Raw genomic sequence first — 16,304 nt, 5'->3', positions numbered from 1 at the left:
GTCTCTATCTCCTGACCTCGTGATCCACCCATCTCGGCCTCCCAAAGTGCTGGGATTACAGGCTTGAGCCACCGCGCCCGGCCCCTAAAATTTTATTCTTAAATATTGGGGATAAGGCTGGGCGCAGTGGCTCATGCCTGTCATCCCAGCACTTTGGGAGGCTGGGTCTCTTGAGGTCAGGAGTTCAAGACTTGCCTGGCCAATATGGTGAAACCTCATCTCTACTAAAAATACAAAAATTACCTGGGCATGGTGGTGAGCACCTGTAATCCCAGCTACTCAGAGGCTGAGGTAGGAGAATCACTTGAACCTGGGAGGCGGAGGTGAGTCAGGATTGCACCACTGGACTCCAAACTGGGCAACAGAGTGAGACTCCATCTCAAAATTAAAAATTGGGGATAAAAGATAATAAGATAGGGAAGTCCCCTTTTGGCTGATGGAACTGAATCACATGTTGTGGTTTGTTCATCATAGACCAAGATATGATCTGACGTTCTGCAGTTTATGAGGGTCAATATTGTTTCAGTAGGAGCAGATTTGCTTTATTACTGAAATCCCTAACTTTTGTCATAGCTGTATATATCCAGTCATGATACATATCAAGTATACTAAGTCCTTGAGCCCTCCAACCTGGTCCAGTGGACTGGCTTTTCTCTAGGCATCCTGTATTGCTGTTGTCTTAGGATCCCCCTTTACCATCATTTTAGAGACCCATTTTGCCTTTCTCTAGGCTTGGATCTCCCGTGTTTTCCCCTTACTTGGTTTATTTTTATTTTGTTGGAGTACATTCTTGAACTTAGGGGCAAAAGAATACAAAAGGTAAATTTTGATACCTTGTATATCTGAAATGTTTATATTGAAGCCCTATACTTACTATCAAATTAGAATCCTATGCTGAAAATCATTTTGCCTTGGAATTTTGGGAGCATTGCTACTCCACTGTCTCCAAACATCCACAGTTGAGGACTCCATTGCTTTTCCACCAGTCTGATTCTAGGTTTCTCAGGAATTTTCTCTGGAAACTTTCAGGATCTTTTGTCTGTTTTCATTGTTCTTAAATTTTACACAGATGTGACGTGCTGAGTCTGTTTGCATTATGGACTTTTGGTGGGCTCTTTTAATCTGAAATTCTAATTTCTTAGTCCCTATTTTCCTTGAATTATTTAATTTTCTTACCCCTCCATATTCTCTCTTCTCTCATTTTTGAATTCATTCAAATTTGGTCTTCCCTTGATTTCTATTCTACTTGTCTTGTTGCTATACTTTCTGGAATATTTCCTCAATTTTACATTCCAGCCCTTCCATTGAGTTTTTCTTTTTTCCTCCTTGAGATGCAGTCAGGCTCTGTTGCCCAGGCTAGAGTGCAATGGCACAATCTCGGCTTTACTGCAGCCTCCGTCTCCCAGGTTCAAGCGGTTCTTGTGCCTCAACCTCCCAAGTACCTGGGATTATAGGTGTGCACCACCACGCCCGGCTGAGTTTTGTATTTTTAGCGGAGACATGGTTTCACCATGTTGGCCAGGCTGGTGTCGAACTCTTAACCTCAGGTGATCTGCCTGCCCTGCCCTCCCAAAGTGCTGAAGTTACAGGCGTGAGCCACTGTACCCGGCCTTCATTTTGGATACAGGTGTTTTTGTTTTTGTTTTTTGACACAGGATCTTGCTCTGTTGCCCAGGTGGGAGTGCAGTGGCGTGATCCTATCTCACTGGACCCTTAAATTCCTAGGCTCATGTGATCCACCCACCTCAGCCTCCCAAGTAGCTACAACTACAGGCCCACATCATCACACCTGGCTAATTTTTTTACTTTTTGTAGAGAAGGGCACTTCGTATGTTGCCCAGGCTTGTCCTGAACTCCTGGGCTCAAGCAATCTTCCCACCTCAGCCTCCCAAAGTGTTGGGATTGGATAGGAACCACTGCCTCTGGTTTTTTTTAACATGATGTTTTTATATTTCTTTTGGTTTTTGTTTTCTGGGCTTTTGTTGTTGTTGTTGTTTGTGTTTGTGTGTTTTTAAATTTCCAAGAGCTCTTTTTTGTTCTCTGGAGAAGATGATTACAGTCTGTTGCATATAGTTACTTTCCTCAACTGTCTGGTAATCCTTGGCTGTTTGCTTTTTTAAGAGTGGAGTACTATAAAAAACCAATTGGAAACTTCAAATGGGTGGTGTGTGTCAAAATTGGGCTTCACTGTGGGGTGTATCTGGTAGTGATTGTTCTTCAAATAACCCCTCACATTAATGTCTAGGTATTTTCTTAAGCGTTGACCAGAATTACTCACAGAACAAAAGTGTCTGGTGTCCCCTGGTTCAAAGACACCTAGACTGTGAAGTCTGTTTTACCTTCAGAAAAATTAAAGGTCTGGCATGGTGGCTCATGCCTATAATCCCAACACTTTGGGAGGCAGAGATTGGTGGATTGCCTGAGCTCAGCCTAGGCAACCTGGCGAAACCCCGTCTCTACCAAAAATACAAAAATTAGCTAGGCATGGTGGCACACTCCTGTAGTCCCAGCTACTTGGGAAGCCAAGGTGGGAGGATCACTGGGGCCTGGAAGTTGAGGCAGTAGTGAGCCGTGATGGCACCACTGCACTGCGGATGACAGAGCGAGACCCTGTCTCAGAAAAAAATAAATAATGTTTAAAAAGAAAAAAAATTGCTACAGTGCTTTAAAGAGGCAGTTACTCGGGTAGATGGAGTGGAGAAGGAGATATGAGGGCCTAGCTGCTTCTTAGACTTCAAGTCAGTCATCTTACCTAGTCCCTATTCCCTTCCAAAGGTATCTGGTGCCACTAATTTAGTCAGTCAACCTTTCGGGAAGTTCTGTAATGTCAATCATATTGCTTCTTATCTTTCCCTGCTTTCAGTTTAGGATTAAGTTTTCTTTCTTTTTCTTTTTTCTTTTCTTTTTTTTTTTTAAGACGGAGTTTTGCTCTTGTTGCCCAGGCTGGAGTGCAATGGCGCAATGTCAGCTCACTGCAACCTCTGCCTCCCAGGTTCAAGCGATTCTCCTGCCTCAGCCTCCCAAGTAGCTGAGATCACAGGCATGCACCACCACGCCCAGCTAATTTTGATTAAGTTTTCTTGGTCTGCTAAGTTAGCTACTACTCTATTTGCCTTTCAATTGCCAAAATGTTACTGCTGTTATCAGGCCTTGTGTGTTCATGCCTATTTCCTTTATTCCCTTTGCTGTTTTTATAAGCTCTGAGAATTAAATTTTGTGCCTAAGCTATCTTTAACAAGATGTGACTATACAAATGTCTCAAGCTAAAAATCGGCAGCTACAAATAAAGCTGTAACCAAATTTATGCCAGAATTGTATAGATATCCATGGAGCTTACAAAAGGGGAGCATGATGAGCAAAAAATTGGCAATTTTTATAGTAGTGCTGTATCAGGAGTGACAGATAATCTGGAAGACTTGTACATAATGATCACTAGAATCTTTTGAGGAGTAGTTTTACAGTAACCTGTGTAAAATCCTGAAGACTGCCCATATTTCTCATCTCTGATGTCATGCTCACTAGATAACTTTTTTTTTTTTTTTTTTTTTAACAATTTAAGCTATTCTTTTACCAGAAAGGGTGTCCTGGGCAGGAGACACAGGTTATTTCAACTATTAGAGTGGAGCACTCTACCCAGTGTGCTAACAATAATGGTTGACATTCTTGGAGCACATACTGTGTACCAGGCAATGCTCTAAGCACTTTATATTATTAACTCATTGAAGTGTCACATCAGGTAGCTACTAGTTACAATTCCCTTCTCACAGAAGAGGAGAATAAATTAACATGAAGTAACTTGACCAATACCACACAGTAATGGGTGGAGCTCCATAAAATAATGTGTTAATACAAATTAGTAAATTGGCCTTGTGATTTGTATTTGACTCTGTTCTTGTTGTGGATAATGGTAGTCAAAGAGCCTGATGAATTCCAAGAATACTGGGAAAATGGAGCTTTTGGATATAGTCCCTGATTCTAGCAAACACTAGACATAATAGTACCACCTCAAGACACTCTGCCTGAGCAGACATGTGGCCCCTAGGATGTTACTTTCTTATTCTGCTGTCTTGGATCTTATTACTATTTATTTATAACTTGACATTTCCTAAAATTATTCTCTGGATTTGATTTTTTTTTTACTGCTTAAAAATGTTAAAATAGTTCAAATGCAGACAGAAAGATTAGTTAGAAAATTATCAAAACAACATAGCTCAGGTTTGTCTAAGAACAGGTACTTCTGGCCACTTACCTTGACCCTTATTTTACTTCAGTTGCTCTTCGCCAGGGATTGAAAGGGATAGTGTATGTGAACAGAAATGTCTCTTCATGGCAGGTAATACTGACTGCTTTTCCTCTTATAATCACTTTACCACTCCGGTATTAAAGACAGTTCTTCTAGAGATTCTACTTTAGAATAATGCAGTAGCTTTTTATTTTCTGTGGCAGGACTGCTCTGAGTATAAAATTTTTTGTGAGGTTGTATTTTCATTATTTATTGAGCTCAATTTTCTGTCTTTTCCTTTCTGAACCAATAGGTCTTGGCTGTTCAACCATACTTTCTCCAGAAGGATCAGCTCAATTTGCTGCTCAGATATTTGGATTAAACAACCATTTGGTATGGAGCAAACTGCGAGCAAGCATTTTGAACACATGGATTTCCTTGAAGCAGGCTGACAAGAAAATCAGAGAATGCCATTGAATTTTTTAGGGGAAAAACTACAAAGTTCTAATTTAGCTGAAGGAAAATCAAGCAAAATGAAAAGGTAATTTTAAATTAGAGAACACAAAATGTATTAGTGAATAAATGCTTCTCTAGATCCATATTAATAAACATGAACACCTAACCTCTCCTTTCTTAGGTTAGACACCAAGATATTTCAGCCAGCCTTATCATTCCTCTTATTTTATCCTTTTTTCCTTAAGTATTGGTGGTCACTACTATTGAGTTTCTTCCTTAACACTGATTGAATAAACTCCCTCAGCTAAAACTGGTATTACTGACTCCCAGCTATGTTTTTCCAGACTTGTATTTTCTTTTTTTTTTTTTTTTTTCTCCAAGACAGGGTCTTACTGTTGCCCAGGCTGGAGTGCAGTGGCGTGATCTCAGTTCACTGCTGCCTTCCCTCCTGGGCTCAAGCAGTTCTCCCACCTCAGCCTCTCGAGTAATGGAGACTATAATCTTGCAGCACCATGCCGAGCTAATTCTATTTTTTTGTAGAGATGAGGTCTCACTAGGTCACCCAGGTTGGTCTCAAACTCCTGGACCCAAGTAATTCTCCTACCTCAGCCTCCCAAAGTGCTGGGGTTACAGGCATGAGCCACTGTGCCTGGCTAGACTTATACTTTCAACTGTCCATTTCTCCCTATACGTCCCATGGGCACTCATAAAAAACAGAATGCTCCCAACTTTATTCATCTCCCAAGCCTGAAACTCTTGGTATGCTCACTGCTGCAAGTCAGAAGCTTGATTTCATCATTGATGTTTTTTTCACATTTCACATCTCATTCATCAAGTCATGTTGGTGTTAATTTCTAATTAACCCTTGAAATTGCCGTTTTCTCATCCTCTGTACAAAAGCCTCAAGTGAGGGTCAAATTCAATATTATCCTGATCTAGACAGTCCCCATTCTCCATCCACCCTTTTCCAAGTTGATTGCCCAAGGACTTCTAACATAATAAACTCTTTAACTCTTTTGCACCACAGACTTCTTTGGAAATATATATGCTGTTGACCCTCTCTGTAGAAAACTGCACACATAAAACTTACCAACAGATGTCATTGGTTCTTGGGTTCTCCGGAAGCCTATCCATCGTTTATAGATTAAGAATTGACGAGGTAGCTGGGCGCAGTGGCTCACGCCTATGATCACAGCACTTTGGGAGGCTGAAGCAAGCAGATCGCTTGAGGTCAGGAGTTTAAGACCAGCCTGGCCAACATAGTGAAACCCTGTCTCTACTAAAAATACAAAAATTAGCTAGCCGTGATGGCGGGCACCTGTAATCTCAGCTACTCGGGAAGCTGAAGCATGAGAATTGCTTGAACCCGGGAGGCGGAGGTTGCAGTGAGCCTAGATCATGCACACTGCACTCCAACCTGGGCAACAGAGCGAGACTCTGTCTCAAAGGGGAAAAAAAATTGCTGATGTGACCCATGAAGGGAAGTCATTTTCCTCGTAATTTCTGGACTGCCGCACATAGGTATCTTTAGTTCTTTGAAGGCCCACATTTTTATCATTTAAGACCTATTTGTTACTAAGTAGAGCTTTATCTTCAATGTCTCCATGAAACCTTCTGTAACCACAGTGACTACAAGTAGTTCTTTCTCTATTGAATTATTAGGTCCAGAATAGAAGATGTCATTGTATACTTTATTTCCCTCACACTGTGTTACACTCTGATGTGCTATGCTTAGCTCTCTGCCAGAGATTAGTAAATTATAAAACTCATGTGTACTACTTAAGTTTGTATCTTATGCTAGTTTATAAGAACAATTAAAAGGACTTAGAAGATTAACTTTGGTTTCATGGTCTCTGAAGTCACTGGCTGCTATTTCAGCTTGTTTACCCTTACCTAGCATTAAGACTGCATCTACTTCTGTGCAGTACATGAAAATTTTTAAACACTCATTTAGACTGGTAGATAGGACTGACCATTATAAATTGGCATTATCAATTTTTTTCTTTTTTTTTTTTTTTAAGAGCCAAGTTCTCACTGTCTCCCAGGCTGGAGTACAGTGGCATGATTATAGCTCCCTGCAGCCTTGAACTCCTGGACTCAAGCTGCAGCCTCTTGAGTAGGTGGGTGCATGTGCCACCATGCCTAATTATGAATTTCATCATTAGTTTCTTAATAGAGTCCACATGTCCTCAGTAGTAAGTTCTTCAGTGCTAAATATTTGAAGGTATTTCTATTGTTTTGTAAAAGTAACTTAAGCCTACCTGGTCTGCTATCTTTTGAGTATACTTTCCACGGACTTGTAGGTAAACATAAATAAAAGAGAAAATTATCCCAATAATAGTTTTTAACCTTTTATCATAAAGACATGCTTAGAATTGCTGTTACGCTTTCTGAGATTTAACCACTGAAACTAACTAAAAGACAAAGCACTTAGGTAAAGCTTCATTCAGTATCCACTCACCCAATACTGGTTTGATTCTAGGGCCTAGGAAAGTAGGACTGAACAAAGCCCTCGCCCACATGGAATTTATGTTTTAGAGGGGAAAACAAACCATAAAAAGATAAACAGTATAAAATCAGGAAAGGATAAATGCATATGAAGAATCAAAATGAGGACAGTGATGGGGATAAGAGGGGAAGGTTTTTGAGGAAAGCAGAGCAATGATGTAAAAGCAAGAAACACAGAGATAGGGAAATAGCTTTCCATACTAAGGGAACAGGAAATAAAGTTGAGTTTTGCCTTGCGGACCTCCAAACATGAGAATTGCTGGAGCTCTGTGAACAAGGATGAGAGTGGAAGACAATATAAGAAAAGGCTAGATCACTTAGGGCCTATAGGCCACACTGAAGTGTGACAGGAAAACTCAGTTTGAGCAGAGGCCTGACATACTTATGTGCCTCAATTTCATGAAGTGTGAAAATCGGACTAATACCACCTCATAAAGTTGTGAGAATTACATGAGTCAATATATTTAAGGCCCATCATGGCACACAAATGTGTTATGTAATATCTGTTGGGCAGACTGAAGAACAGTATGAGTGGAATTCATTCACCATAAAAATGGGAATTCTCGGCCGGGCGCGGTGGCTCAAGCCTGTAATCCCAGCACTTTGGGAGGCCGAGACGGGCGGATCACGAGGTCAGAAGATCGAGACCATCCTGGCTAACACAGTGAAACCCCGTCTCTACTAAAATACAAAACTAGCCGGGCGAGGTGGCGGGCGCCTGTAGTCCCAGCTACTCGGGAGGCTGAGGCAGGAGAATGGCGTACACCCGGGAGGCGGAGCTTGCAGTGAGCTGAGATCCGACCACTGCACTCCAGTCCGGGCGACAGAGCGAGACTCCGCCTCAAAAAACAAAAAAACAAAAAAACAAAAAAAATGGGAATTCTCTGGGCATGGTAGCTCATGCCTGTAATCCCAGCACTTTGAAAGGCCGAGGCAGGCGGATCACCTGAGATCAGGAGGTCGAGACCAGCCTGACCAACATGGGGAAACCCATCTCTACTAAAAAATAACAAAAACTAGCCGGGCATGGTGGCGCATTCGTGTAATCCCGGCTACTCAGGAGGCTGAGGCAGGAGAATCATTTGAACCTGGGAGGCGGAGGTTGTGGTGAGCCGAGATTGTGCCATTGCACTTCAGCCTGGGCAACAAGAGCAAAACTCTGTTTCAAAAAAAAAGAAAAGAAAAGAAAGAAAATTACCTGGAATTCAATATTGCCATCAGCTGATTTAATTTCTAAAAATATGAAGAAAGGGGCAGTGTAATGTGCCACGGAGCATCCACAAACTGCCATTTCAGCCCAGCCAACCTTAGGAAGCCATTGAAAAGAGTTGTTTTTAATGGTGTTTTTACATCCAGCTTCCCACACCTCAAAATACTTGGGGTGGAATTGTTAATCTCACATTGCAGTACAATGAAAATAGTGGAATGGAAATGAAGTTATAAAATGGAGCTAAATATTTCTTCAGCTTGCCTCTGAGTGGACAAGATACCATAAGATACTGTACATGATGAGGTCGGGTGCGGTGGCTCACGCCTGTAATCCCAGCACTTTGGGAGGGCAAGGCGGGCAGATCACCTGAGGTCAGGAGTTCAAGACCAGCCTGACTGACATGGAGAAACCCCCTCTCTACTAAAAACACAAAATTAGCCAGACATGGTGGTGCATGCCTGTAATCCCAGCTACTCGGGAGGCTGAGGCAGGAGAATTGCTTGAACCCGGAAGGCAGAGGTGATGAGCTGAGATCAAGCCATTGCACTCCAGCCTGGGAAACAAGAGTGAAACTCCGTTGCCAAAAAAAAAAAAAAAAAAGATACTGTACACAGAAGCTTCTCAAATCATAAATGGCTAAATCCATTAATATAAAAATACATTATGGATACTGATGAGATGGCTAATTCTGTCAACTTGACTGGGCTAGGGATGCCTTGATAGCTGGTCAAACATTTCTAGGTGCATCTGTGATGGTGTTTCTGGAAGAGACTAGCACTTGAATCAGTAGACTTGAGTAAAGAAGACTGCCTTCACCCATGTGGGTGGGCATCATCTAATCCATTGAGGACCTAAATAGAACAAAAAGGGGGAGGAAGGGTGAACTGCTGGGACATCCATTTCGTGCCCCCAGACGTTGGTGCTCCTGGTCCTCAGGCCTTCAGACTAGGACTTACATTATTGCCTCCCCTGATTCTCAAGCCTTCGGGTTTGGAACTACACTGGCTTTCCTGGGCCTTCAGTCTGCAGAAGGCAGACTGTAGGACTTCACCTCCATTTTGCAGAGCCAATTTCTCATAATCTCCACATACCCTATTGGTTCTGTGTTTTTTAGAGAACGAATACAGCCTACTATGTATATGTGAGACCCTCGGAATGCAAAGATGAACAAAATTAACCTTCTGCCCTCAATTAATGTTGGAGTCTCCAGAGGCAGACAATTTCAAAACACTATATTAAGTCTTAATATGGAATTAACAATAGGGTATTGTGAATACACAGAAGTAGGAAGGGCTCTCTGATCTCTAGAAATCAATTGTATACTGTGAATGAAAAGGACTAATTCTCCAGTCTATACTCAATCTCTTACCTTTACATAATTTTCTTCAGCAAACTTATTGCTACCATAGTACATATTTATTTATTACCCATCTCTCCCAACTAGAAAATAAATTTCTTATTACACTGGGCTGTCTTCTTTGTTGTCAGTTGTATCCCAGCAACTGGTGTAATACATGGCACTGGCATATACAAGACATTCAAACACTTGTCAAATGAATAAAAGTGCAGATTCCAGGAGGTAGGGGGACACATAACTACACAGAAGTTAGAGGTGAATAGCATGCAAGGGGGCTAGGAAATGAGTAAGGAGACCTATGTGAGTTGGGGAGGTGGCAAGCAGAGGCCAGATCACAAAAGCCCTTACTGCTAGTCTTTGTAGTTCGGATTTTATCAGGAGGGTAGGAAAGTGGCATCAGATACATGCTTTAAGAGATCAGTCTGGTGTTTTTCCCACCATCTGAAAACAGAAGATGCCATCTGTGAGTGGGACCTCACCAGACAATCTTTCCATCCTTCACAATGTGAGATGTAAATTTGTTGTTTATTTAAAAAACAAAAAAAAAACAAAAAAAAACGCCACTCTGGTTTGGAAGATTCCTGTTTCAAAAACAGCAGGTAAAGCCCCATATTTATAGGCTGTTTGCCACAAAACTCCATTAAAATGACATAAGAGATAGAAACAAGTCCACAGCAGCAGAATTCTGAGCATTTCTAAAAGCTACAAAATATATGGGATCAGAATGATACAGAAACCAAAATTACCAATTCTTATATAAAGTCAATGTTCTAAAAAGTACTACTAGTGCAGTGGCTCTTAACTTGGAGGGGATAGTGGATATAAACACCTTTGGAGAAGACAGTGGAATCTACATTTTCTCAGAATAACAAAGTACAACAGAATGTTGGTTGGGTATACCCAATTTTCTCACACAGCATTGTCATCTGGAGCTCCCATCCCCTGAAATCTAAACATAACTGGCTTGAAACCTGTGACAATTCTAGTCAGTAAAAGTCTAAAAGCTCTTCTCATGATTTTTACTAATTGACAAGAATTACACCCTCCAGCACCTACAGTTCAAGCCACCTTTCATGCTGTTTGCATTGTATATACTGCAAGGACCAGACAAAAATATGGCAGGGGACCATATGACATATCAGGAGCTGGGCAGTTTCTGCCCTCAAGGAACTCACAGATTAGGTAAGGAATATGGAGCAAAAAATGCCAACTGTGTGCCAGGCAGTATGCTAGATCCTAGGGATACTGCAGTGAGCAAGGTAAATATGGTTCCTTGGCCTCAGAATTACAGTCCATATAGAGTGAGATAACCCTTAATTGATTATCAGTGCTCAGAAGTAGACAGAATCTCCTATAAGTGGTCTCCCAACCTTTTTGGCACCAGGGACCGGTTTCAGGGAAGACAATCTTTCCAGAGGAGTTGGACAGTTGGTTTCAGTATGATTCAAGCTCATTACATTTATTATTGGATTCTCATAAGGAGTGAGCAACCTAGATCCTTCACATTCCCAGTTCACAATAGGGGTTTGAGCTTCTGTGAGAAGCTAATGCCACAGCTGATCTGACAGGAGCTCAGGCCGTACTGCCCACTGGCCCACCAGTCACCTGCTGCTGTGCCGCCCGGTTCCTAACAGGCTACAGACCAGTACCAGGGTTGGAGACCCCGTTCTAAGAGGATGCAATCAATTAAGGGTTATCTCACTCTGTATGGACTATAATTCTGAGGCCAAAGAATCATATTTACCTTGCTCACTGCAGTATCCCTAGGATCTAGCATATTGCCTGGCACATAGTTGGCATTTTTTGCTTCACAAGGTTGCCCAGTCTGCAAGATCAAATGTTTCCTCAAAGTAACTTTCAACGTAGAACCGGAAAGACTGAAAGACAAAAAAGTTAGCAAGGTCAGGCACGGTGGCTTACGCCTATAAATCCTGTACTTTGGGAGGCTGAGGCGGGCGGATCACTTGAGGTCAGGAGTTTGAGACTAGCTTGGTCAGCATAGTGAAACCCCATCTCTACTAAAAATACAAAAATTAACCGGGCACGGTGGCTCATGCCTATAGTCGCAGCTCCTTGGGAGGCTGAGGCAAAAGAATCGCTTGAATCCAGGAGGTTGAGGTGGCTGTGAGGTTCGGCCTGGGTCGCAGAGCTAGACTACGTCTCAAAAAAAAAAAAAAAGAAGAAGTTAGCTAGGTTCCTGAGGGACAGAGGGAGTAGCAGAAGTTGTAAAAGTCATGACAAGATATGAGTCTGAAAAGCAGGCCATTCAATAAAATACAATATTCACATCAAGTGTATCTCTCACATCGTCTGGGTGTGGTGGCTCATGCCTGTAATCCCAGCACTTGGAGAGGCTGTGGTAGGAGGATTGCTTGAGCCCAGGAGTTCCAGACCAGCTTGGGCAACACAGCAAGATCCCCGTCTCTTAAAAAAAAAAAAAAAAAAAAAAACTCACACCAAGTGTACCCAATAGATACCCATTCCGTTCGTACATCTGAACACATCTTGACACTAAGGTCGTAAGCAAACCCTATTATTTTATATCTCTAGAACAAATATAGTATCCCTATTTCACAGTCGGGAAAAAAGACTCCCAGAAGCTAAGTAACTTGTTTATTGTCAGGCATCTAGTGAGTCGCAGAGCCAGGAACTGACCCCGGGCATTTTCACCTTATTACCCTTTCAGCTTATTGCCGACTGCTCCCGAACGGAGCGAAAAGGACAGGCAAAGGGTTTCACCAAACCCTTTGTAATGGGAGATTCTTGCCTTCTTCTCTTTCCTCACGTTTGCTTCTCTGCCAGAATGTCCTCCCCTACTTTCCCCAGAACCCAAGTTCTCCTAATCATCTTTCAAGATCCCTTTCCCTCAACCACCGACGAGCCGTGCCTATTTCTCCTTCAAATGACTCCCTACGGCTTCTAGTTGGTAGTCTTTTATTTACCACCTCATAGTCCTTTTATTTATATCCCACAAATGATCGTCCGGGCCCGCACCGTGGGACCGGGACGCTGCCTCGACCATGGCGGTCTCCTGGAAACACGCCGCTTTGAGCCGAAACTGGTGACCGTTTCCCAACCCCTTCCCGGAGTCCGACGCCTCTTTCTCCAGGCCAACTTCAAGCGAGGTGTATCAACTCTATCCGTGCAAATTTCTTGCCACGAGAGCAGATTACGGTCTCCGATGCTGCCTCAGGGTTGAAGACACTCCCGACGCTTAGCAATCATCAACTTCCTCCTCCTCTTGGCAGCCTCAGAGATCCTCTTCCGGGGCAGAGGTCGCCCGGCCCCGCCCCTCGTCTCCTCCAAGATGGCGAGTGGCGGCAGTGGGGGGGTGTCAGTGCCTGCTTTGTGGAGTGAAGTGAACCGGTATGGCCAGAACGGCGACTTCACGCGCGCTCTCAAGACCGTCAATAAGAGTAAGTGTCGGGGTGGGCACTGGGGCGGGCCCAGGCCGGCGGGAGGATGCGGCCTGTTTCCGGCGCGCGAGACCACCTCGCGCGGGAGGCACGGGAAGGGGAGACCCCCGAAATCCCCCCGACCATTCTCCCCCCGGCTCGGGCCGGAACGTCCGGCAGACGCAGGTCTCACCCCTCGGCTTCACCATGCCAGCCTGGGGTCCCTGGTTGCTTAGAGCCACGTGTACTTCCCTCTTTACCCCCCACGGGAAGCGAGGGCAGGTTTTAAAGAGACCGCAGCTCTCGGAGCCCATTTCAAACTGTTTTCTTATTTGACTCCCTCTTTGCTGTTTTATTTCACAAATATTCCAAAGTGCCTCCTTTTCTTCTTCATCTTGAGCGCAATGATCAGGACTGTATTACTGAGGGAGCTTGTTCTCTTTGGCCGCTAAAGGGGGAGGAACCTGCTTGGGACACGTAGTTTAGAAGCTGGTGCTGACCAGGTGGAAGCTGTACGTTTTCTACTGGGCGAGAGGAAAGGGCTGGATCCGGATGTCAGGTCTGTCATTCCCACAGATGGGATGTCTTCAGTGTTACTAAGTTAGGAAATATGTGTATGGAAGCACCAACACTGGAAATAATGTCGGAAGAAAAGTTTGGCCTGTTTTTTTTTTTGCCTTGTAAGGGATAGTTTAGGGTTTTACTGCCTTTGTTGTGAGGTTTAATTCATCATATCCTTTTGTTCTTTACTACATACCTGAAATGTGGCATGGCCATGCTACTTAATGTTCTCGGTGGTGCGCAGTTCTTCTCTAGTGAAGATACAGCCTGTGCATGTTAGATTTGGAAATGTAATTACCAAGGCACGGCTTAGCTGTTCAGAGTAGTATTAACCTGAAGGGTGTGTCAATAACATACAAAACTGTCTAAATAATTTTCAACACTCTAGTACTGGGTTAGCGTGAAAAGTAGTGATTGTGCCCACAGTGCACTTTTGGTGATTTCAGACATTGAGGAGAATAGCTACGAATTAGAATTTATCCCTAAATTTGTTTGAATTAACTCTAGCCTTCCAAACAGTACTATATACTTAGTAGCAGTGTAGTATTTTGCAGGAATTCTTTTAATCAGCGAAAGTTGTCAACTTGTTCACCAGTATGTTTTCTTAATTGGTAGAAATTCTTGTGATTCTTTGAGAAATGGACTTCTGTAGTTGCACAGGAACAAGAGTAACGATGATCCTGGTCATTTTAATACCGAACAGCTGTTAACGTTGAAACTTGCCACCTGAGTTCTTCCTTATACTTTGGTCATCTTAGGTGAAAAGGGAAAATTTTAATGATTTTTGGAAACGTTGCCAGCAAGATAAATTGCCTTTGCATTATACTTTATAAAATGTTTCCAAAATATTCTCATTTCATGTTTTCAGTAACCTTATTTAAATAGGTAATGCTTTTCTAATCATTTTGTAGCTCAGAAAACTAAGATTTGGCTGTTAGGTGATATACCCAAGACCTCAAGGCATTTAGTGGCAAGCTTGCACCAAACCTAGGTCATCTGCTTCCAAATTCTACCTGAACTTTTTCCCTGTGAAGTAATGAACTATACAGAATGTAGCATGCATTTCAAGATGAAATATCTGGAGAAATTGCTTCTTTCTTCTTTATTTCACTGCATTTTTTGGTACATGCATACTGGGCATCTTTATCTCATTGAAAATTTAATCGGTAACTCTCCTTATTGTCACTTCTTAAGTTAAAAGCGAAGATTAGTTATTTTCTGGGTTTGTTTTGCTTTGTTGCTGTTTCTTCCAGTTGTTCTGACCAATTATTTCTGTTGCAATAAAATTAGAAATTTAGCTTTCGGAGAGACAGGATGGGAAAATTTAGTAAAAATGTGAAAAGGAAATGGATTTAAAAATGACTTTCCTAAAATTGTTCTCTAGTACTACAGATCAACAAAGATGATGTAACTGCCCTGCATTGTAAAGTGGTATGCCTTATCCAGAATGGAAGTTTCAAGGAAGCTTTGAATGTCATCAATACTCACACCAAAGTGTTAGCCAAGTAAGTGATTCAGTTAGTTGCTTGTTCAGTTATTAGAAACACTTAGTATAGCTATAATCTCTTCCATGTATTTTTCCCCAACTATTTGCTGATTTTTTTTATCTTTCCTTCCTTTTTTTCCCCCTTTTGCTTGTCAATAATGTTTCTGAAACTGGGAGGAATACTAGTAACTTCTGTTTCTTTTAGCCTTAGAGGGTCTATTTTTTTGTTTGTTTTAACCATTGTGTTTCCTTTGAACCACTAAGGAGGTGAGCCATAGAGAGTTGTGGGACATAATTATGAGTCCTTGGAGGATGTAGGGAGAATAACTCAGTCAAAATTTCTTTCCTGTTATACCTAGGCTCCAAAAAAAAGTGTTGAAATTAAATTTGAAGCGTATTAATGGGATACTGGTTTATAAGGTGCAGAACAATATATAATATACTTCCTTTTGCGAGAGGAGGAGGATGTAAAAATTTATATATGCATTTGCCTGTATTTGCAAAACAAACAATATAAAGAGAAACAATGAATAGTCATTTGTGGGAGGCCGAAAGAGGGCAGATCACAAGGTCAGGGGTTTGAGACCATACCGGCCAATATGGTGAAACCCCATCTCTACTGAAGATACAAAAAATTAGCTGGGTATGGTGACACGCATCTGTATTCCCAGCTACTCAGGAGGCTGAGGCAGAAGAATCGCTTGAACCCAGGAGACGGAGGCTGCAGTGAGCTAAGATTGCACCATTGCATTCCAGCGTGGGTAACAGGGAGACTCCATCTCAAAAAAAAAAAAAAGTCATTTGTAGGAGGTGATAGGAACAGGTTAGATTTGGGTAGCAGTGGGAATAAAGCCTCTTAGTGTACATCTTTTCTTTTATATTTGAGCCGTATAAATGTGTTACAGAGATTAAAATTAATTTTCAACTTTATTAAAATAAAAGGGAAATGGAGGCAATGCTGCTTTTCTCCTATTAAATATGTTTGTGCTAAAATTCACTGTCTTGATTTTGGGCTATTTTGTGAGAGACATTTTCAAAAACATTTTGTCAATGAGTCTTGGATAAAAGTATTTATAATTTTTTTTTTTTTTTTTTTTTAACGGGGGCTT

At 42.0% G+C, this 16,304-nt stretch overlaps 2 protein-coding genes across 7 annotated transcripts in view; both read left to right on the top strand.

The window, feature by feature from the left end:
- The window catches only part of PAICS (phosphoribosylaminoimidazole carboxylase and phosphoribosylaminoimidazolesuccinocarboxamide synthase), a 34,487-nt gene extending 27,973 nt beyond the window's left edge, over positions 1-6,514 (top strand). For all 4 annotated transcript variants that reach the window (XM_017849229.1, XM_017849228.1, XM_017849230.1 and 1 more), the window contains one exon: positions 4,536-6,514. In XM_017849229.1, coding sequence (XP_017704718.1) covers positions 4,536-4,699 — 164 coding nt within the window. In that variant the 3' untranslated portion in view covers positions 4,700-6,514. The remainder of the gene's footprint in view (positions 1-4,535) is intronic.
- Positions 6,515-12,272: 5,758 nt separating this feature from the next.
- The window catches only part of SRP72 (signal recognition particle 72), a 39,012-nt gene continuing 34,980 nt past the window's right edge, over positions 12,273-16,304 (top strand). Inside the window, exons 1-2 of one of the 3 annotated variants that reach the window (XM_017849242.1) lie at positions 12,273-13,169; positions 15,094-15,214. In XM_017849242.1, coding sequence (XP_017704731.1) covers positions 13,061-13,169; positions 15,094-15,214 — 230 coding nt within the window. In that variant the 5' untranslated portion in view covers positions 12,273-13,060. Of the gene's footprint in view, positions 13,170-13,234; positions 13,708-15,093; positions 15,215-16,304 lie in introns of those variants that run through there. The other 2 variants (XM_017849245.1, XM_017849243.1) reach the window with 2 other exon arrangements.

Source organism: Rhinopithecus bieti, unplaced genomic scaffold, assembly GCF_001698545.2.
Source record: "Rhinopithecus bieti isolate Rb0 unplaced genomic scaffold, ASM169854v2 scaffold_31527, whole genome shotgun sequence".
Lineage (NCBI taxonomy): Eukaryota > Metazoa > Chordata > Mammalia > Primates > Cercopithecidae > Rhinopithecus > Rhinopithecus bieti.
The sequence above is the reverse complement of the archived record's forward strand: the minus strand, read 5'-3'. Positions and strand labels throughout refer to the sequence as shown.